The 22,134-nt window shown below is 40.6% G+C and overlaps 1 protein-coding gene across 5 annotated transcripts in view; it reads left to right on the top strand.

Annotated features, from left to right (window-relative positions):
• The window catches only part of FANCC (FA complementation group C), a 275,826-nt gene that overhangs the window by 219,839 nt on the left and 33,853 nt on the right, over positions 1 to 22,134 (top strand). For all 5 annotated transcript variants that reach the window (XM_053577238.1, XM_053577221.1, XM_053577226.1 and 2 more), the window contains 2 exons: positions 9,012 to 9,064; positions 10,484 to 10,583. In XM_053577238.1, the coding sequence (XP_053433213.1) occupies positions 9,012 to 9,064; positions 10,484 to 10,583 (153 nt within the window). The remainder of the gene's footprint in view (positions 1 to 9,011; positions 9,065 to 10,483; positions 10,584 to 22,134) is intronic.

A 22,134-nucleotide genomic window follows, 5' to 3' on the forward strand; every position in this document is an offset into this window, starting at 1 on the left:
GAGGAAGGCTCTGCAGTTGTCCTGAGTTCACACGACCCGCATCTCCCAGGCACCTTCCACTTGTTTGTTCACTTGGAACTTCCTGTGTTCATTCTCTTTCAGGTTGGAGGCTGTGTGACGGAACACTAATTGAACTAGTTGCCTTCTTCCTCCATCCTGTTTTTCTCCACCAGGGCCTTGTCTGGCCTCCCCCTGGTTTCACAGACTCTCTCTACCTTGTGTTCTAGGGCCTCTCAAGTGAACGTGGTTAGTGTGGCATTGGGTAATAGCCACGCTGCTTTCAGCTTCGCATTAGGCAACACAGCCTGAACCCACTGATCTAAAGTTTATAATGTTTGATAGAAAAATAAAAGAAAGAAGGCAGATACATATTAATATTGAGAGAGCCCAAAGAGGGTATTTTTTTCTTTTTTTTGTAGAGACAGAGTCTTACTTTATGGCCCTTGGTAGAGTGCTATGGGATCACACAGCTCACAGCAACCTCCAACTCTTGGGCTTAAGCGATTCTCTTGCCTCAGCCTCCCGAGTAGCTGGGACTACAGGTGCCTGCCACAACGCCCAGCTATTTTTTGGTTGCAGTTCAGCCGGGGCCGGGTTTGAACCCGCCACCCTCGATATATGGGGCCGGTGCCTTACCGACTGAGCCACTGGTGCCGCCCATCAAAGAGGGTATTTTTTAGGGACAATTACTACCTGACCTCACTGTCCAAAAGAATTGTATATTAAGACAAGAAATAGGAATGTACCTTATTTAAAAATATAATTAAAAATAAAAACTTTAGAACCCCTCTGGCAGCTCATTCCAAGTGATTAAAGGTAATAAATTACCTTTATTGTCTGGTAAAAGTCTTTATTTCTTTTTTTCTTTTTTTTTTTTTAATTTTTTGGTAAAAGTATTTCTAACTTAAATGTGCATGCTATAATTTAAGTTTATTTTCTGTGCTCCTTTTTCAGTGGCAAAATATATTAACTGTGCTACTTGCCTGCTCCCAGGGTGCTTATAAAATTCAAGTCTTTTCTCCATTGAAAAATTCCAGTCCCATTGCCTTTTCTGCAACCTTTCCTTGATACTTGTGGTGCTTCTCTGAACCTTCTCCATGTCCTTTTTACTTGTGGTCCTCAGGCCTGAGCAGCACCTAGTGATAGTGAGCACAGCAGGAAAGGAGGAGAGAAAGCAGCCCTCCCATCAGATAGCACACTGTGCAACATTCAGTATGCAGTTTGTCCTTTACAGCCATCTCCCTCCAGTCAAACAGCGTTGCAGTCAGTTGATTTACAAAAGTTTTTATCAGGATCATGTGTGTAGAGATTCAGCGCTTCCATTGTGGTTAAAGGGGGATTCTAGAGGGTGTTTTTGGTTTAATTTATTGTGGGATTGGCAGGATGTGACCTCTCTGTGCCTTACGATTCCAGGAGGTAATTACAATACAGACAATGAGCTGGAAGCCCCTGATTGGTGAGGGCTATTCTCCTCCAGCATCCCAGGCCCACGGTGCCAGAAAGCAAAGCAGCCTGGAATCAGCCTGTGACGTGGCTGAGTGATTACAGGGTAACCCGAAGAACCTGCTTCCTAATTGCATCATCTGATTCCTTTATCTCAGTACAGCATCTTAGTGCAGTGACAGGACTGTCCCAGAGTATCAGAGCGATCTCTAAGACTCAGATAGCACGAACTGCTGTGCTTTGCTCCAGGAGAAACCTGATGCCTATTACATTAGGGTTGGATTCTGAGAGTAATTAAAGTGTGATGGTCTATATAACTTGTGTTTTATATAGAGCACTGTTAATTATATGTCTGTCTCTTGGGACTATCCAGAATGAGTCCTGGAAATTCTATAGTTACAAAATGTAACAAACACAAAAGATAAAAGTGTGGTACAGGTTGTACAAAGTAAAATGACCTCCCCAAATGTTCTTGGGACTCATAGGCCTGGTATTTTCTATTAAGACTATGAATAGTAAGGGACTAGTGTAATACCACTTGAATATATATATATATATATATATGTATGTATGTATGTATATAGTATTTGACTTCTAAAATATAAGTATTCAAAACCTGTTTACTTTTGAGGCTTCCCCTTTGCATTCCATGGGCTGGACTGCTTTCGAGCATATGGCTGCCTGTCCCAATTGGGGGCTCCTGAATCAACTGAGGTATTTATCCTAGTTTGTCATCTACTGCACAGACTGAAACTTGGGTTCAGTTTCATCAAATGGTATTGTGTTTCCTTTGACGGTGCAGACCCTCGGAGATCATAATCCATAGCTTCAGACCTGACCTTAAAAGCTGATGTCACTGGAAGCAGTGAAAGCCATTTGCTAATTATGCATCTTTCTTGGCACCATTCGGTTTCCCAAGGCTGGCCCTGAATCAGAAGGATGTTATGTTTTTCAGTTACAATTCTGTTTGTGGAGCCCAGAAAGCTATTGTCTGGATTCCACATTTGAATGAAAAGTGCTGGCGGGTGGCAGGGTGGCACTGTGCTTGGTTGCTGAGCTGCATGCTGGAGGAGGGAGGTACCCTGGTTCCCATGCCTTCCTAGTCATTCTTCCACTGGCTGACCCCACCTGCCACTGCTGCCGCATCCAGGGCCCCCTCACCTTGCAAGGCAGATTTACCCCAAGAGAAAAGAGGACAGAGGATGGGGAGGCACCGAGGAGGCAAGATTGTTTTTTTCACTTAGATTTTATTTTATATTTTTAAGTTTTTTTAAGATTTCCTATTAATGTGAAGGTACAAACAATTAGGTTACAATGTTTGAATGTTTCACTTAGATTTTAAATTAGAGAATACTCCTGTTTTTCTTTCCCACCTAAGAGTCTTCATAGCTCAACTGGAAGTGTTACCTAGTAAGAGCGTAAGAGTAAAACATATCCAAATACCTCAGTATCCTCCTCCATGTGAGATTGGATGTCTTCTTTTCCTCATTCTCCAGATAGCAATCGTAGCCTTCAAAATGAAATGGAAACTTCCTTACACAAAATCACAATGTGCAATTTCTCCTTAGTAAATTGTCATACTGAAGAATTAACTACACATCCTGGATAATGTCAGTTTTCTGTACTTGAATAGCTTTTCACAAATGTTCCAGGTTTCTTTTTTTGTTTTCATTAGCAGTCTTTTTAGCACTTACTTTTTGAGCTCTTTAGTATGGTGAATATAATTTAAGAGTGGAGATAGATAATTTAGCAGTGGTGGTGTAGGAGGGTGTGGTGGCCCCTTATGTCTGTGGCTAAAGGCTGAAAGGTCTGTATCTTGGACTGTGATTGCACTTTCCAGTGTTGCCCTCAAGGGGGCACCAGATCCCCCAGCATTATCTGTATAGAGAAAGAGGCCCAGATGGCAAGTTCTGTTGTCACTGTTTGGGGTGCAGAGCTTTGCATTAGCTAGAGATGAAAAAACCTAAAACAGCAGGAGTGGAGCTGGAGGGGAAGGGTCATTGTCACTTGGGCTGATTTGAGAAGTAGCAGGGGACTGAGGAGCTTTCTTCCTGCTCAGGCTCCACCTGCTAACTACAGAGAGGCTGCTAGGCACAGCTAGGAGGGGACTTCAGACTTGGGAAGTTTTTGTCCTTCATCCAGAGCTAGGCATCCCTGTGCCTTCCCACGACTGCCTCCCACTTACGTGTCTGAACACTCAGAGCACGTGTAAATTTAAAACGCAAAAGTACATTTGGTACTTGTTAAGTTCTTAAACCCAGGAATGACAGATTTATCACTAATTAAACAATAATTGCATTATGGAGTCCTGAAAAAGTTGCTTGTGTATAAACAACATCTGGTAAAGATTAAAAAGAAAGAATAATTTTTCCAAGCTCAAATTTGTTGAAAGAAACCTGAATGTTTTAAAACAAAATAGATCCTACGTTAAAGGGATATTTAGAGTCTGATGTTTAGTATTTTTAAGATAGAAAAGAAGAAAATGGCATAATAAAGAATACGTGTTTGTAAAAGTGCTTCATTTTACATGATAGATGTGAAGGTTTTATGGAAGTAGGTTTTTTTAAAAAAACATCATTTTTAACTCAATAAAGTAGTTTACTGTTGAAATGAATCTTATGGAGAGTCTTCTTTTTAAGAAGAAAGTTATTTTGTGGTGAATATAGTCACCCTTTAAGTTATATACATATACTAACAAGAAGGACTTCCCACCTGCCAAGAGAAGAGTGGTTCAGAAGAGCCAGCTTACACAGGCAGGATTGCCCAGCTGATGGGGACGTTGGAGGAAAAACTTCTTATCAGTTGTTTTCTTCAAATGACATTTCCTGAATAAAATATTTAAACCACATTAAAATAGGCCGTGTAGGAGAATTATTCCAGGCTTAATGAACTTTACCTTCTCATTTGCTATTCTTTATTTTTACAGAAAAGAAAGGGTGATAGAGGAAAAGGACTTGAGGATTTTTTCTGTTCTTCGTTGCCTTTTCATTTTTTCTAAGAGATATTCACTTTTGTCTGAATTATCTTAAATCCTAGTATAATTTACCTTTCTAGTTTTCCTTTACTCCCTCTTTCCCTACACTCCCCCCACCAGAATTGAAGTGAAAAAAAAATTTCTTCTTAAAAAATTATATATATATATTTCTTCCTGAGAATTTTGTTCCTTGTATTCTCAGACCTCTTTCAAATGGGAAGTGGCTTGTATTAATCATTGGTGAAAATAACAGCTTAAACAAACATCAAGGACAGAGCTCAAGAATCAATGTTGTTTGTACAATTCATGGTGCAGAATGACAAGCTGGCCTGTCCTTTGCTTCTCCTCCAAAATATAATAGTAGAGAACTTGTTTACATTTATTTCATGTTGACATTGTCTTGTTTTGCTGAGGGATGGGAACAGACTGCTTTTCTAGGTGGAGAGGAGGTACACAGTACAGTTTTGGGTAGCTGTTGAGAGGAGATTGGAGGGAAAGCTCCTTGTCAGCTAAAGGGAATGTACACCCAACAGCATGATCTGGTCTTTGAGCGAAGGAAGGCAAAGGGTCCAAAGCTCTCCATCATCATTTTTATTTGTCCTCTAACATTTAGTGGAAGGTCTGGAGAAGGGAAGAAGGACAAAACTTACGTTATTAAAGGCCTCCTGGTGACAGAGTTTCCCTAGACTTGAAATGATGTGTGTATGAAAATTTATTAGGCCAGATGGAGAAGAGAAGAGCTTGAGAAGAAACAGATTTTGGTAGGATGGAGAAAAACAAACAGATGGAACCCAGGAAAGGTTTTCTTTTCTTTCCTTATTTTTATAGAAAAGATAATTGCCTGAATTGTGGGGCCTCAGAGCCCAGGCTTGCAGAGTGATCTGTGATATATTACTAGAGCATCTGATTCTACAAATAAAATAGGACACAGAGGGAATAGATGTTTGCCCCATCACTCATGAGGATGCTGTAAAGACTTAAGGGGGAAGAAAGGCTTCCAAAGAAGTGTATATCAAAACTTTGATTCTATTTGCAAGATTCTCTTGATAAGAAAAGCAGGTTCAGTTTTTTTTGGTGATTTGATGTCACTGGAACACATGCCTGACCTCTGAACATAACAGTCCTTGTGAGGGGACTTGCTGACCCTGAAATTATGTGCTCAGAACATATAAAGAATCACATTTGAAAGACCATTGGTAAAGGGTACAGATGAGAAAGAACTGTTCAGACCTGTGGTGTGGCAAGGGAAATGTTTTAAAATCAAAATCTCTGCCATTGCTGTTTCAGCAGGGTTCCCCTGCCACCTGGCCCCTTATCTGTTTTAAAAGCTAAAGAAGGTTGTAAAAGCAATTTGAAAGTAACCAAGGGTCTGAAATATTTGGAAAGAAAGAAACCTAAAAGAAGAGTCCATCTGCATAAGGAGATCAACCAGATTCTACACAGCCTGGAGACATTTAAAACATTTGATTGAGCTGTTTTGCTAGAAAACACTGCATAAATGAAAAGTATATCCAAGCTTCCTTCCCTTTTGACAGATTAAGTCAGAACTGTCTTACTTGCTTCCTCTTGTGGCTTTCATGGTGGCCTAATCCACACATGGGATTATCATTTTCTTCGCCATTTGGAAATCCCTGTATTGAACAATTCTCTACCAGTGCCAAACCAATAGAATGGCTCTGGGATGGTTAGACCATTTAGAACAAAAAGAAGTTCTATTTTTACCACTTTCAAGTTTGATCTTATTTTCTATCAATGCATTTTCAGGCTATGTGTCTGTCTGTGGGCACATAACCCTGCTACTTGATCCTAAACACTTACTCAAGAGGCATATTTATATATGAAACTTCAAAAGCTTGCTCTGGCAAACTTAGATAAATCACATTTCTTCAAGACATGCATTTTGCTTTTTCCTTGTTTTATTTTTTCATGGTGAACACACAGAAACATTTATGATATTTTCTGGGTATATGAAGTCTAACGATTAAGTTGCAAACTTGCCACCACGTGCAGCACTGTGGAAACTCCTCGGTAAGGTTTCATAACCTCGGTTGTATTAGTGTCTCTTCACTGTATTCATGTCAATGTGTGGTAGTGTCTTGCTTAGTGGTGTTCATTACTGTTGGGTATTTTTGTGTGCTGTCATGAGAATGTTGAAGCTTGAATTAGCTCAATGAACGTACATTAAATTTCTTGTTAAACTTGGCAATAGTTGGAAGTGAAATCGGGGACATGTTCAAGTTTATAGAGATAATGCTATGAAGAAAACAGTGTACAAATGGATTAAACATTTTTCTGAGGGGAGAGAAAGTTTCACTGATGAAGCAAGGTCAGGGCAGCCAGTAATGGGCAGGACTGATGAAAATGTTGCAAAAATTCATTGGATTTTGTGTCAGAATCATCAGCTGACTGTGAGAAGCATAGCAGACTAAGTGAACATCGCTAGAGAAACAGGAAAATCTTAACTGAAAATCTTCGCATGAGAAAAGCACGGCCCTTACATCACAACAACGTACCAGCTCACATGGGTGCTGTGAGGGAGTTTTTAGCCAGTAACCAAATAACTATTAGAACACCTGCCCTACTCAACTGATCTGGCCCCAGTGACTTTTTTCTTTGCCCAAAGATAAAAGAAATACTGAGAGAAGACATTTTGATGACATTCAAGACATCAAGAGTGATATGACAACAGCTCTGATGGCCATTCCGGAAAGAGTTGCAAAATTGCCTTGAGGGGTGGCTGTGGACTAGGTGCTGGTATCAGTATACAGATTCCTAAGGGGAGTACTTTGAAGGTGACCTTACTGGTTTTCACCAACAAGGTATATAGCACTTTTTCTAGGATGAGTTTGTGAACTTAATTGTCAGACCTCATGTGTCCAGTGACCTCTTAATAACTGTTGTTATTTATAGTGAGTCTGAAACACAGGGAGAGTAACTGATTCACTGAAGATCAAAGCCAAGAAATAACCTGCCTCTCCTCTGTTGAACCACAGTTCTGCCAAATTACTTTCTCAAGTAGGTAATGAATTTATCTATGTGGATTTCAAGTTGGTTTCTTTTAGATGAACGTGCTTGTCAGTGAAGAATGAGGGCATGGATTACTGTATTGGAAGAGTAGATCATTCTAACAGGCAAATCTCTGAAAGGACGATCATCCCATTATTTGAACAAGTGACACTCTTGCCGATATCTCCTACGGCAGCCTGTAGTGGTGGCATATGAACACTAGATGGCACAGGCTCAATGCCACAACTCAGAACGCCGCTCGCAGGAGGAGCCCAGGGGCAGGCACCATGCTTATGGCCCAGGAGACTGGAGGGATGGAGCGTGTCTTTCTTTCTTTTTTCTTAAAACTGTTCATGTCGAATGAAATATGACTCAAAGAAATTCTCCATAGAGCCTAACACAGTAACATTTGGATGCTGCTGTAAAATATCTGTTTTGGAACACAAATGAGCATTTTCATCTGATATCATTTCATTCTTTGAGCTCTGGCCCAAAAGATAAGGACCCTGGGTCAAGTCCACTGAATCCTGCTGCCCCAGGCCACAGGAGGTCAGCTTCTGCAGACTTAAAGCATCAAAACCTCTCACAAAAATATTCAAAAAATAAATTAGACATCTTCCATCATCCAAGATAATAGTATGCTTTTTCTTCATCAGCCTTCTTTTCACCATGAATAACTTTAGCTGCTGCATTTATTGGTCACTAAGATGCAAAGTCGTGTAGTCCCTGGTGTGGTCACTGATTTCCTCAACAGTAATCCTAATTTATTAAATGTGCTCATTACCTAAGAAACGGAGTGAAAAGATAGTGGGTGCAGATCCAACCTTGAAGCTTTGCTAGCTGTTTGAACCAGTCAGACACAGGCACATTAGCATGAAACCAGTGATACAGGCCATGTCTTCACTACAGCATGCTGGTAGAAGGCATTTTCAAATTCTCCCTGCTACTTAGTTGATTGTTTTTTATAGATTATATGGGCTTATTAACAAAAATGTGGGACATACAAGGACATAAAGAAGATACAAAGTTTACCCATAATCCCCGCCTAAAGAGAACCAGTGTTTGCACTGGTATATTGTGCTGTTCCAGCCCAACTTTTTCCTTTTCTTTTCTTTTTTTTTTTTGGAGACAGAATCTCACTTGCCCTTGATAGAGTAGCATGGTGTCATAGTTCACAACAACCTCAAACTCTTGGACTCAAGTGATTCTCTTGCCTCAGCCTCCCGAGTGGCTGGGTCCAACAACACCCAACTATTTTTTTTTTTTTGTAGTTTTTGGCCGGGGCTGGGTTTGAACCCACCACCTCTGGCATATGGGGCTGGCATCTACTCCTCTGAGCCACAGGCGCCACCCTACAGCCAGCTATTTTTAGAGACAGGGTCTCGCTCTGGCTCAGCCTGGTCCTCCTAGAGTGCTGGGATTATAGGCGTGAGCCACCACGCCCTGCCTCAGTGCAACTTTTTTCTAACCCAAAGGAATATGCTCATTTTGTAGACATTAGCAAATTCTGGGCAACTCATTAGCCTGATAAATAGCAAGTTGTGATGGGTAAAATACCTATTTCACTTATGGTCTTTTCTGTTTATAGCCTCAAGCATCCTGTCACCCTGCCATATTCCGAATTGTTGATGAAATGTTCAGGTAAATGTTTTACTATTTCTGTTAGTGATTGATCTAAAAAATGCTTATGAATAAAAAACATGAATAAAAAATTTCTGGGCGGCGCCTATGGCTCAAAGGAGTGGGGCGCTGGCCCCATATGCCGGAAGTGGCGGGTCCAAACCCAGCCCTGGCCAAAAACTGTTAAAAAAATTTTTTTTCTGTGGTAGTCTGGCTGCACCATAGGGAAATTAGAATTTCTAACTCCTAATCCCTCTGAGCTTTTTAGTACTCAAAAGTCAGTGTTTATTTAAAAGCCAATGCCTAAGAATTAAGATAGCTTTTTCTTTGACCTTTTAAAATTCTAATAATGATACAAAAGCAAAATTGAATTAGGCATTAATTTCGTGAAATATTCATGTACGATTTTCCTTAGCTCAGAATAAAGGGTAGCAATATACTCCCTCTACCACATGAGGGCTGACCAATCTTTATAAAAGACATTAAATGTAAGGAAAGCCGAGAAAAACAAATAAATAAAGCCATTCTTAACAGACTTCTTCTGAAAGGCAAAATACACCAAGCATGTTATCTAAAAACACATTAATTTTTATTTTGAAACTATGAGTACTTCCTGGGAAATAGATTGGATTTACAGATGATAGGAGATGAAGAGCTCACTGGACAAGAAGTTGAGTTATGACTGGCCATTAGTGGCAGTTGTAGCCACGGTGTCCTGAGACGAGAGCCTCAGAAAGTGTTTCTAGCCTCTGCTGTGGATACTGGGCAGCTGGGCTGTTGACTCCGTCCAGCCCCACCTTACCCACAGCAGTAGAGGCTTCAGGGCAGATGGCAGGCTTTGGTAATATAATCACAAATAACTCACCACTTGTCTTAAAGCATACCAACTTTAAGCTAAATGATCATAGAAATAAGATTTCAGAATATGTAGTGTTTAGTTTAAGCTAGCTAAGTTTGAGTTGATTTTCCTTTTTGTTTAAATAAACATAAAGAAAAATGAATTGTATGAAAATGTATAGAAATCACTCACAAGCAGATTATTTTGCCACTTTGCTGGGTGCATGTGATTGAGCCATTTTATCCCTTTGAGCAGGTCTGTCTTTGCTTGCAAAAGCAAAATGTTGATGTCACATTTTGTCCAGGCATACAATGTGAAGATATTTGTAAAGAGCATGTGAACCTACATGGAAAAAATTTTCAGTGCTTACTAATTATAAAAACCAAGAAAGGGAGTGTTGCACATTGCAATTTTAAAGGAAGTATTTAGGAGAGGAAAGAAAGATTTTGCCTATTTTCACACAACTGAAGTCTGATGAGTTGAAATACTGCTGAAGCTTACAGCACAAAAAGAACGTTTCCATTCTTCCCCCTTACACTTCAAGTTCATGTGTTTGCCAGATTAATCATTAAACATGCTGTCATCTAACTTGCATTCTTCAGATATGCACTCCTGGAAACTGATGGAGCCCCAGAAGTACTAGCTGCTATTCAGGTGTTCACACAATGCTTTGTAGAAGCTCTGGAAAAAGAAAACAAACAGGTTCGTTGTACTGTATATATTACTTATTCATCCAAAGAAAGAGAGGCTGGTAGGAGTAATGGCTAGTCACCAGAAAGTAGTCACTTTATTTTCAGTAATTTTGACGGATTGTTTCTCTCACAAAAAGCTTCCAAATGAGTGTCCCAGCAAAGGTGAAACTATTTTTAAGTTGAGATAATTTGTCTGCCCTGTGCCCTGGCCCTCAGAGCATCTGTCTGATGCTGTGTCTGAAAACTCTGTCATGCCAGCATGTGTTGACCTGGAGGCAGAATTCCCCTGGCCTGTGTTGTGTGCCGTCTGCCAAGCAGGATGCTGTCCTTTTGGCTGCATCTGACCCCCTCCTAGGCCAGTGGTAGGCATCCTGGATCCATATGGCGTGTACTGAGTAGGAAGTGCCACTTATTACGAAGTTGTACTAGACATTCTTAATTCTTAGCATCTTCCCTCCTATAAGAGGGCCAAATATGAAGCAGATTCCAGGAGAGAAAGGAGGTGATGAGGGTGCCAGGGAGCAGGGATGAGGAGTGGCAGTGACCAGGAGGCTGTGTTAGATGCAGTCAGGAAACCAGAGGCCAGGCCTGGGCCCTGCACAGAGACTTGTATTCCAGGATCCCCGCAGCAGAGTCTGGGCCACAGCTGCCAAGGGCTGCTGACCAATTAGAGTTACCACGTGAAACAGGAAACTTTGGTACCAGAGAATTCGCAACCTTTGGGCATTTTATTAATAATTAGCCTTTGTTTGCCATGGCCACAGACTTAACATTTATGTGGCACTTGGTTCAGGGTGGGGCTGGCCTACCGATCTTCCCCATAAAGTATGTCGTGGTCCCTTGTGATGCTCTCTGCAGTTTGACAAACTAGGGCAGAGTAATGATACTTAGCTCTCCTAAAACCCCACACACCCTTATGCCAAAGAAACCTCTCAGGTTTTATCAGATGTTTCAACGTTTTAAGGCAAAATAAATATTTATGATTCATTATTTCCCATCTTCATTTTCCCTAGGGAAGCTAACTACACCATAGCAAGCAGTGTTATCAATGGTACCCAAGCCTGGAATTTGGGAGGAGCGCTCAGCTGAAAGGGGCTTGCTAGCCTTTACAAGTGTTTTGAGACATAACTATAAATATTTTGTATACTCCCTTATACATTAACTGTATTCCCAGTTAGGACCTGACCTCTAGCAACTCGCACCCTTGACTCCTGAAACACACCTAGGTTATAGCAGAGGCCGCTGGGGAAGTAGTTTTGCTTTTCAGTATTACCTTGAGTCTGTTTGTTTTTTTTTCCTCAGCTTTGCTCTGAATCTCTGTGTTGGCCTTGGGCATGTGAGGATTTGGATTGGAGTTGCATTTGCTTTTAATTTAGACTAGTACCCTGACCAGGTAACATGTGATAAGAGATGTGGCAGCTACAAAGTGGGTCCTGATGTGAGGCAGGGTGGGGATCCAAAAAGAAACAGGAATTCATGGCCCTCACCTTTGGCTCAGAACAGAAAAACAATAACTTATTAGTTTGCAGGCACCTCCATGTACATATTGCACATCTATTAGTCCCTTTCTCATCCTAGAGCTATTCCTGAGTTCCTGCTATTTTGTGTGTGGGGGGGGAGTTGAGACAGAGTCTCACTGTGTCACTCTCAGTAGAGTGCCGTGGCATGACAGGTCACAGCAACCTCCAATTCTTGGGCTTAAGCAATTCTCTTGCCTCAGCTTCCTAAGTAGTTGGGACTACAGGCGCCTGCCAAAACGCCCAACTACTGAGTTCCTGCCTTTTTAAGTGATGAATACTCTACCTTCTTGAGTGCCCATTTTTAGCTAATCGCGATCCTTCCTGCCTGACTCTTGTCATATTTGGCCCATGTATGACCCATTCTCTGTTTCATTCTTTTGTAATAAAGTTATCTATGAATCCAGGGAGACCTGGACCAGTAGTGATAAGAACCTCTGTCTGTCTGTGTGGTACTGTTCTGTCTTACCTCTCTGCCCTCTCCCCCTCAATAACCACTGTCTGAATTTTATGTCATTCCTTTGGTTTTTCTGAAAATAATTTGATCACATATATATGATTATATAGACTATGTTTTATTCCATTTTGGTTGTTTTTGAACTTTATTAAAAAACCAAACAGATAAATGGTCTATAAAACCAGTGTAAGGGGGGGGCCCTAGACAACGCCCAAAGTTCTCCGCACTCCTGCTCAAGCTCTCCCCAATGCAGTTCAACTGAGTGCCAAGTCCAAAAACACCAAAACCGTTCACAGGACCGGTGCCTGCCCAGACCTCCATAAGAACTATGCCCCAACCCGTGACCGGCAGTAGGTGCCCGCCCAGACCTCCATAAAAGCTGTGCCACAACCGACGAACCACGATCGGCACCCGCCTAGACCTCCATAAGAGCTGCGCTATAACCCACGATCCGTGCCTGCTGGTCATCTGCACGCCTGGACCAGGAACTCCGGGAGCCGCGCAACCCTGCATCCTCCCTCCTGTACTCTCCCTGCCTCCACACCGGCCCACTCGTCTGGCCAGGGACTCTGGTAGCCACGTGCCCTCCGGAGCCCTCCCTCCTCTGCGCAGAGCCCTTCTCCTGGCCAGAGACTGCGGGAGCCTCGGGCCCTCTGTGCCAAAGTCACTGGGCACCAGGCACTCCCAGAACCATGTGCACCATCACCCCCCCCACCCCGCCCTGTTGCTGGATCCTGGTGTGTCACACTCCAGAGCTGCTCCCACAACCAGAACTCCCTGGCTGGGGCAGCCCCAGAGGAGCTACACAGGGTCACTCCCTACAAAGATCCAGCAACAATAGAGTGATCCCGCTGGGGTCTAATCCTGGAGAGACACCTCTCCAACTCTGAGGACGGCCAGAGGCAATAGCGAAAAACAATCATGAGGCAAAATCAACGGAAATACTCTGGCAATATGAATAATCAGAGTAGACCAACTCCCTAAAGGAACAATGGGGCAGACACAGTACAAGATCCCATGCACAAACAGCTGAAATATCAGAAATCAAATTCAGAATCTGGATAGCAAATAAGATCGAATGAGAATTCCAAGCAGTAATCCAAAAGATGTCTCAAGAATTAAACGAATTCAAAGACCAAATGAAAGATTTTGACACGTTGAGACAAGAAGTTGCAGCCCTCAAAGATCTGAGAAGCACAGTAGAATCCCTCAGTAACAGAATGGAGCAAGCAGAAGAAAGGATTTCCGACATTGAAGACAAAGCTTTCGAACACTCCCAAACTCTCAGAGAGGAAGAGAAATGGAGGGCAAAAACAGATCACTCTCTCAAATGGCTCTGAGATAATTCGAAGAAAACCAATATTTGTCTTATAGGGATCCCCGAAAGTGATGAAGTGGCTTCACAAGGCACAGAGTCTCTGCTCCATGAGATTATGAAAGAGAACTTTCCAGACATGCCAAGAGATTCTGAAATTCAGATAGCAGACAGTTTCAGAACTCCAGCACGACTCAACCTGAATAAGACATCGCCCAGACACATCATAATCAATTTCACTAGAGTTAATATGAAGGAGAAAATTCTGAAAGCAGCCAGATGAAAGAAAACCATTACCTACAAGGGGAAGATATTAGAATAACTGCAGATCTCTCTGCTGAAACCTTTCAATCTAGAAGAGGATGGTCATTGACTTTTAATCTCCTAAAACAAAGTAACTTTCAACCCAGGATCCTGTACCCAGCTAAACTGAGTTTCATTTATGATGGAGAAATTAAATACTTTAATGACATTCACATGTTGAAGAAATTTGCCATAACTAAACCAGCTCTCCAGGATAGTCTCAGATCTATCCTCCATAAAGACCAGCATAACCCTCCACCACAAAAGTAAACCCACCCAGAAAATCTTGATCAAATTCCAACTTCCACAGTCGCAAAAGGATTAAAAATATCCACCGAACTCTTGAAAGGCTTATCAATATTCTCATTTAATGTGAATGGTTTAAATTGTCCTCTAAAGAGGCATAAGTTGGCTGACTGGATACAAAAACTCAAGCCAGATATCTGCTGCATACAAGAATCTCATCTTACATTAAAAGACAAATATAGACTCAAGGTGAAGGGATGGTCATCTATACTCTAGGCAAATGGAAAGCAGAAAAAAGCAGACATTGCAATCCTATTCGCAGAAGCAATAGCCTTTAAACCAACCGAAATAAGGAAGGATAAGGGTGGACATTTCATATTTGTTAAAAGTAATAATATGATGAGATTTCAATTATTAATATTTATGCACCCAACCAGAATGTAACTCAATTTATAAGAGAAACTCTAACAGACATGAGCAACTCGATTTCCTCCAGTTCCATAGTAGTTGGAGATTTTAACACCCCTTTAGCAGTGCTGGATAGATCCTCCAAAAAGAAGCCAAGCAAAGAAATTTTAGATTTAAACTTAACCATTCAACATCTGGACTTAACAGACATCCACAGAACATTTCATCCCAACAAAACTGAATACACATTCTTCTCATCAGCCCATGGAACTTACTCCAAAATCGACCACATCTTAGGCCACAAATTTACCCTCAGCAAATTTAAAAAAAATAGAAATTATTCCTTGCATCTTCTCAGACCATCATGGAATAAAAGTTGAACTCAATAACAACAGTATCCTGCATACCCATACAAAAACATGGAAGCTAAACAACCTATGCTGAAGTATAGATGGGTTATAGATGAGATTAAGAAGGAAATCACGGGGGCAGCGCCTGTGGCTCAAAGGAGTAGGGCACTGGCCCCATATGCCGGAGGTAGTGGGTTCAAACCCAGCCCTGGCCAAAAAAAAAAAAGAAGGAAATCACCAAATTTTTGGAACAAAACAACAATAAAGACATGAATTATCAGAACCTCTGGAATACTGCAAAGGCAGTCCTAAGAGGGAAATTTATAGCACGGCAAGCCTTCCTCAAGAAAACGGAAAGAGAGGAAGTTAACGTAATGGGACATTTCAAACAATTGGAAAAGGAAGAGCATTCCAACCCCAAACCCAGCAGAAGAAAAGAAATAACCAAAATCAGAGCAGAATTAAATGAAATTGAAAACAAAAGAATTATACAACAGGTCAATAAATCCAAACGTTGGTTTTTTGAAAAGATCAATAAAATAGATAAACCTTTGGCCAACCTAACCAGGAAAAAAAGAGTAAAATCTCTAATTTCATCAATCAGAAATGGTAAAGATGAAATAACAACAGACCATTCAGAAATTCAAAAAATCCTTAACGAATATTACAAGAAACTTTACTCTCAGAAATATGAAAATCTGAAAGAAATCGACCAATACTTGGAAGTACGCCACCTACCAAGACTTAGCCAGAACAAAGTGGAAATGTTGAACAGGCCTATATCAAGTTCTGAAATAGCATCAACTATACAAAATCTCCCTAAAAAGAAAAGCCCAGGACCAGATGGCTTTACGTCAGAATTCTACCAAACCTTTAAAGAAGAACTAGTACCTATATTACTAAACCTCTTCCAGAATATAGAAAACAAAGGAATACTACCCAACACATTCTACGAAGCAAACCTCACCTTGATCCCTAAACCAGGGAAAGACCCAACAAGAAAAGAAAATTATAGACCAATATCACTAATGAATATTGATGCTGAAATACTCAATAACATCCTAACAAACAGAATCCAACAACACATCCAAAAAATTATACACCATGACTAAGTGGGATTTATCCCAGGGTCTCAAGGCTGGTTCAATATACGTAAATCTATAAATGTAATTCAGCACATAAACAAACTCAAAAATAAAGACCATATGATTCTCTCAATTGATGCAGAAAAAGCTTATGATAATATCCAGCATCCCTTCATGATCAGAACTCTTAAGAAAATTGGCATAGGGCGGTGCCTGTGGCTCAGTCGGTAGGGCGCCGGCCCCATATACCGAGAGTGGCGGGTTCAAGCCCGGCCCCGGCCAAACTGCAACAAAAAAATAGCCGGGCGTTGCGGCGGGCGCCTGTAGTCCCAGCTGCTTGGGAGGCTGAGGCAGGAGAATCGCTTAAGCCCAGGAGTTGGAGGTTGCTGTGAGCTGTGTGAGGCCACGGCACTCTACCGAGGGCCATAAAGTGAAACTCTGTCTCTACAAAAAAAAAAAAAAAAAAATTAAAGAAAATTGGTATAGAAGGGACATTTCTTAAACTAATAGAGGTCATCTACAGCAAACCCATAGCCAATATCGTATTGAATGGAGTTAAATTGAAATCATTTCCACTTAGGTCAGGAACCACGCAAGGTTGCCCATTGTCTCCATTGCTCTTTAACATTGTAATGGAAGTTTTAGCCATTGCAATTAGGGAAGAAAAGGCGATCAAGGGTATCCACATAAGGTCAGAAGAGATCAAACTTTTACTCTTCGCAGATGACATGATCGTATATCTAGAAAACAGTAGGGATTCTACTACAAAACTTTTAGAAGTGATCAAGGAATATAGCAATGTCTCAGGCTACAAAATCAACAACCATAAATCGGTACCCTTTATATATATGAACAATAGCCAAAACTTACTAAATGCAGAATACAAATGTCTACATTCAATAACTAGGAAAATGCATTGAAGGCTACGTTGAACAGTTTGATGAGAATATCTCAGATAATATATCAAACCAGCACATTTTACCCCTTGATTGCACTAATGTACACAGCTATGATTTAACAATTAGAAAAAATTATGACACTTAAAAAAAATATAAATGAATAAAATTGAATTAAAAAAAAAAAACCAGTGTATGGTGCCCCATGATCCCATTATGTGCACAGCCATGATTTAGTAATAAAATAAAATAAAAAAAGGAGTAGTGGCATACTACATGTATCTTTTAAGACTCACTCTTTCTACTTAGCATGTTACATAGATGACTTTATGTTGCCAAGTATTGCTGTGGTAAAGTATTGTTATAGTGTAATCCATTGTGAAATGAGCCATAGCATATCCACTTTCCTGTATGGGTATTTTGTTTTCTCTTACAAACATGTTGTCCTGGACACTGTGGAATAGAGACTTCGGGGTGGAAGCATTTGGTTGTTAGATGTGCCAAGGTTCAGCTTCAGTAGAGTCTGCCAGGTTGATTTTGAAAGTGTTAGTACCCATTTGCCCTCTCCTCAGCAGCGTGAAGAGACTATTGTCAGAAGCGCTCACCTGCTGTGCTTCTTGCTCTCTTCTTACCCTTTCCCCTCAGCCCATTCTATTTGGGAGCATGGTGCAGCTCCATCAATGTGTCTTATCAGACAACAGGCAAAAACCTGAGGTCGGTGCAGCAAGCCACCTTCTCTGTGCTTGTGTGGTGGTTCAGTACACACAACAGGTCAGGTCAGGTTTTGGTTCAAGCAGCAGCAGAGTCCAATTACAGACTAGACTAAATCTCTCACAGATAAAAAGGATAAACCTCAGGCAAAATGTTTTTAAAAATCTATTTGAAGATACTAGAGAGCACCTGAAAAAGAAGGCGGAACTAGAGAGCCTTCAGCCCTAGAAAGAGAAATGGCACTTGGCAATCTTCTGCTTCTCACATCTCCTTTGCTGATGGGGGTGATGGGGCAGGGTCTGATTGACTTGAGGTGTCAAAAGATAGACTGCAGGCTGCCAGAGAAACAAGAAAATGGAAGGGACAAGCTTATGTCATAAGCTGGACATAAATACAGACCTACCAAGAAATGCACTGACTACAAAAATTAAATGCAAGTTAACTAAATATTTTAGTAAAAAGAGATGTCAGACTTAATAAAAAACCAAGCCCCAACTATGTGTTGTTCTCAACAGATCTGTTCTTATTAGAAGGACACAGATAGATTGAAAGTAAAAGGAAGAAAAGAGATGTGGTGGGCAAATAGTAAGCCCAGGAAAGTGGGTAGTGAGCAGCAGACTAAATGGACTTCAAGGAGAAACTGTTAACAGAGACAAAGAGGGGTATTTCCTAATGACAGAATGGTCATTTCATCAGGAGAAATACCAGTTATAAATGGATATGTGCCTAATACCAGAGTCTCAAAATACATGAAGTAAAAGAAGAAAAAGCCAGATCCATAGTCACATGTAAAATACTTAGGAATACATGTCACAATGGTACATAAGACCTCTAACTCAAAACTATAAAATATTGCCAAGAGAAGCTAAATATAAGAAGAGAGAAGCCATATTCATGAACTGTTAAGATGTCTGTTCTACCCAAATTGATCTAGTGCTTCAATGCAATCCCAGTCAAAATCCCAGCAGACTTTTAAAAATGGAGATTAACAAGCTGATTATAAAACTTTTATGGAAATGCAAAGGGCCTAAAGGAGCCAGAATAACTTTGAAAAACAAAAGCAAAACAAAATCAGAGGCCTCACCCTGCCTGGTTTCAAGACTGAAAGGCAGTGAGGTATTGGCAAAAGGATAGACATAGCTCAGATTTGAGTCCAGATGTGGACCCTACAGACATGGTCAACTTATTTTTGACAAGAAACACCAAGGCAATTCAATGGGGAAAGGAATGTTTTCAACAAATGGTGCTGGAATGACTGGATGTCCATCTGGGGAAAATGAACCTCAGCCTGTATGAATAAAGTACACAACAGTTAGTTGGACATGGTCATAGGCTACAACGTAAATGTTTGGACTATCAGTCCCCCAGAATAAAATGAGAAGGATGTCTTTTTCAACATTAAAGTAACCTAAGATTTCTTAGGAGAGATGTAAAAAGAGGACCACTAACCATATGAAGAAAATTAGATAAATCAGACTTTATCAGAATTTAAAACTTCCGTTTTTGACAGGTGGTATTAACAAAATGAAAAAGCTAGCCACCAGCTAGGAGACATTTACAGTTGTACCTCCATGGTTGACTGCCTCCCTACATTTCCTCTCTCCTTAAATTGACCTAATTTTCATAGGCGAGACATGCACCACATGTACTCAGTGGAAGACTGACCTCTTTTTGACCACCTCTAAGTTGTATTAATATCTTGACCATTGGCACTATCTTCAACTGTAGAGTGACCAGTTGAATCCATTCTACACTTAAAGAGTAGAAGGTGTGGACTTTACCTCTTAGTTGTATTATTTTTCCTTTAGTGTAAGTTATTTTTTCATGTTTTATTGTTACCAGGTGTTGGATTAGGGCTAATATCCTACCTATCATGTGTTGTGGGAGATTTTTTCAGCTTGAAAGACTAGTCTAAATTGTAGGTAATCCTATAATTACTGAAAACAAATTATAGTTAATTGAGATATCATGGCCCAAAGGAAAGAACTCAAAGAGCTGACATTGATGAAAAAGGTTGATTTTGTACATTTTCTGGAAAGCAGAAACCAAAAAAGAACAGTGGAACATTTTGGTGTTAACAAGAGCAGAGTAATATCCAGAAACATAAACATGAGCATTTGGAGAGATATGGTAAGGAAAGCAGAGACCTACAGCTTAAAAGGAGGAAACCTTCCCTTGATGAAGTCAACTAAGCCACGTTAAGCTGGTTCAAACAAACAAAGGTAGTTAATGCTTGAATCTCCAAGCCAATAATCAAAGAAGTTGCTAAAAAAGTTGTACAAGAATTCGGGATGACAGATTTCTAAGCATCAAGTGATTTTCCTGAGAAATTTAAACTGTATCACAAGCTCTCCCAGAAAGTCTGGTGTGGTGAATCCTGTGAAGTTCCAGTAGAAGTTGTGGAAGAGGGCGGTGCCGGTGGCTCAAAGGACTAGGGCGCTGGCCCCATATGCCGGAGGTGGCAGGTTCAAACCCAACCCTAGCCAAAACTGCAAAAAAAAAAAAAAAAAAGTTGTGGAAGAGCTCATCAGAAAGTTCTTGGACTCACCCAGAGACTTCAGAGATGATGACTTGTTTAACACTGACAAGGGCAGACTCTTTTCTAAGGCGATGCCCGACAGGAGCCTTGTGAAGGGTGACAAACCTAAGAGTGGGAAACTTTACAGAGAACGTTTCATAGTTATGCTTTGCACTAGCTTAAACGGAGAGAAACTGAAGCCCCTGGTGATTGGTAAATTGGCAAAACCATGTGGTTCAATAACCTGAAGCCTGAAGACCTCCCTACCACTTGGAAGTCAAACAAATGAGCATGGATGACTGGTGCCCTATTTGAGAGTGGGAAAGGGGTGTCAAATGAGAAACAAAGATGATGAAATGGTCTGTTTTACTGACAATAGATAATTTTCCAGCATTAAGTATGGATGAAGCAGCTGATATAGTGGAAGAAACAAGTGAGGATGACACTGAAATTGCAGAGACTGCAGAAGAAAAGATGCCAGGCATCTGGTGATGGAATGGTAGTATTTGCATGTGGAAAAATGGCCAGGCGTGCTGAGTAGTGAGCCTGCATTGAGAGTGCTTTCTCCACTTACTCCACATTTGTAGTAAGAATAAGAAACAGACCAAGGTTGATTCTTTTATCAGAAAGAATAATTAAACCATGAAAAAACAGTAAATATGATACTTTACATCTTTTGTATTAAGCTGAATAGAGCTGGAACATGTTCTTCTTAGTAAAGTATTGCAAGAATGGAGAAGCAAGAATCCAATGTACTCAATTCGAACATAATGTCAGTAGATGATCTAATACACGTCCACATAAGAGAAAAACTCAATTCAAGCTGGGGGGCAGGGGAATGAAGGAGCTGGGAGAAGAGAGGAAGGAGGGCATGGCTGGGGTATGGCACACCTCTTGAGGGCAGGATACAATTATAAGAGGGACTTTACCTAACAAATGCAAACAGTGTAACTAATTCTTTGTACCCTCAGTAAACTCCAAACAATAAAAAAAGGAAAATGCTAAAAAAAACAAAACAAAAAACCTGAGTAAACAGATTGATCTTGTATGTTCCTATATATATGGGTTTTGATTATGCATGTTTTCATATGTTAGTCTCTAATAAAAGCTGAACAAGAAAGTAACTACACGTACCCATTGGTATAATAGCCTACTTCCTTGTATTGACCATTTCCATATGTGGACCAGTTTGTTACAGTCCCTTGGATGATCAACTTACAGAAGTTCTACTGTGTATGACAGAGTATTTGTATCCATAATACATGAAGAATCCAACTCCATAAGAATCAAATCAGTTTTAAAAAATGAACAAAAGACTTGAGAATAAACTTCAAAAAAATGTAGAAGTTGGCAGTAAACACAGGAAAATTGTTCAGCACCATTTGCCATCAGGAAATGCATAGTAAAACAGGCATGAAAGCATGCATGCATGAGGTAATGTTACACACTCACGAGAATGGCTAACGTTAATAAGATTGACAACACCAAATTTGGCAAGTATGTAGAGCACTAGAATTCATATACTGGTGAATATGAATTCTACTGGTGGGTCCAGAATGGTACAAGCATTGGAAAACTTTATGGCCTTGTAAAGTAATTACATTCCTGTGGTACTCACCCAGGGGTGAGTGAGTGTGAAAGCAAATGTCCACAAAACAACATAGATATAAATGTTAGTTGCAGCTTTATTCATAACAACCTCCAAATTGAAACAACCCAAATGCCCGTCAGTAGGAAAATGCCCATCAGTAGGAA

The sequence above is a fragment of the Nycticebus coucang genome, chromosome 2 (assembly GCF_027406575.1).
Source record: "Nycticebus coucang isolate mNycCou1 chromosome 2, mNycCou1.pri, whole genome shotgun sequence".
Lineage (NCBI taxonomy): Eukaryota > Metazoa > Chordata > Mammalia > Primates > Lorisidae > Nycticebus > Nycticebus coucang.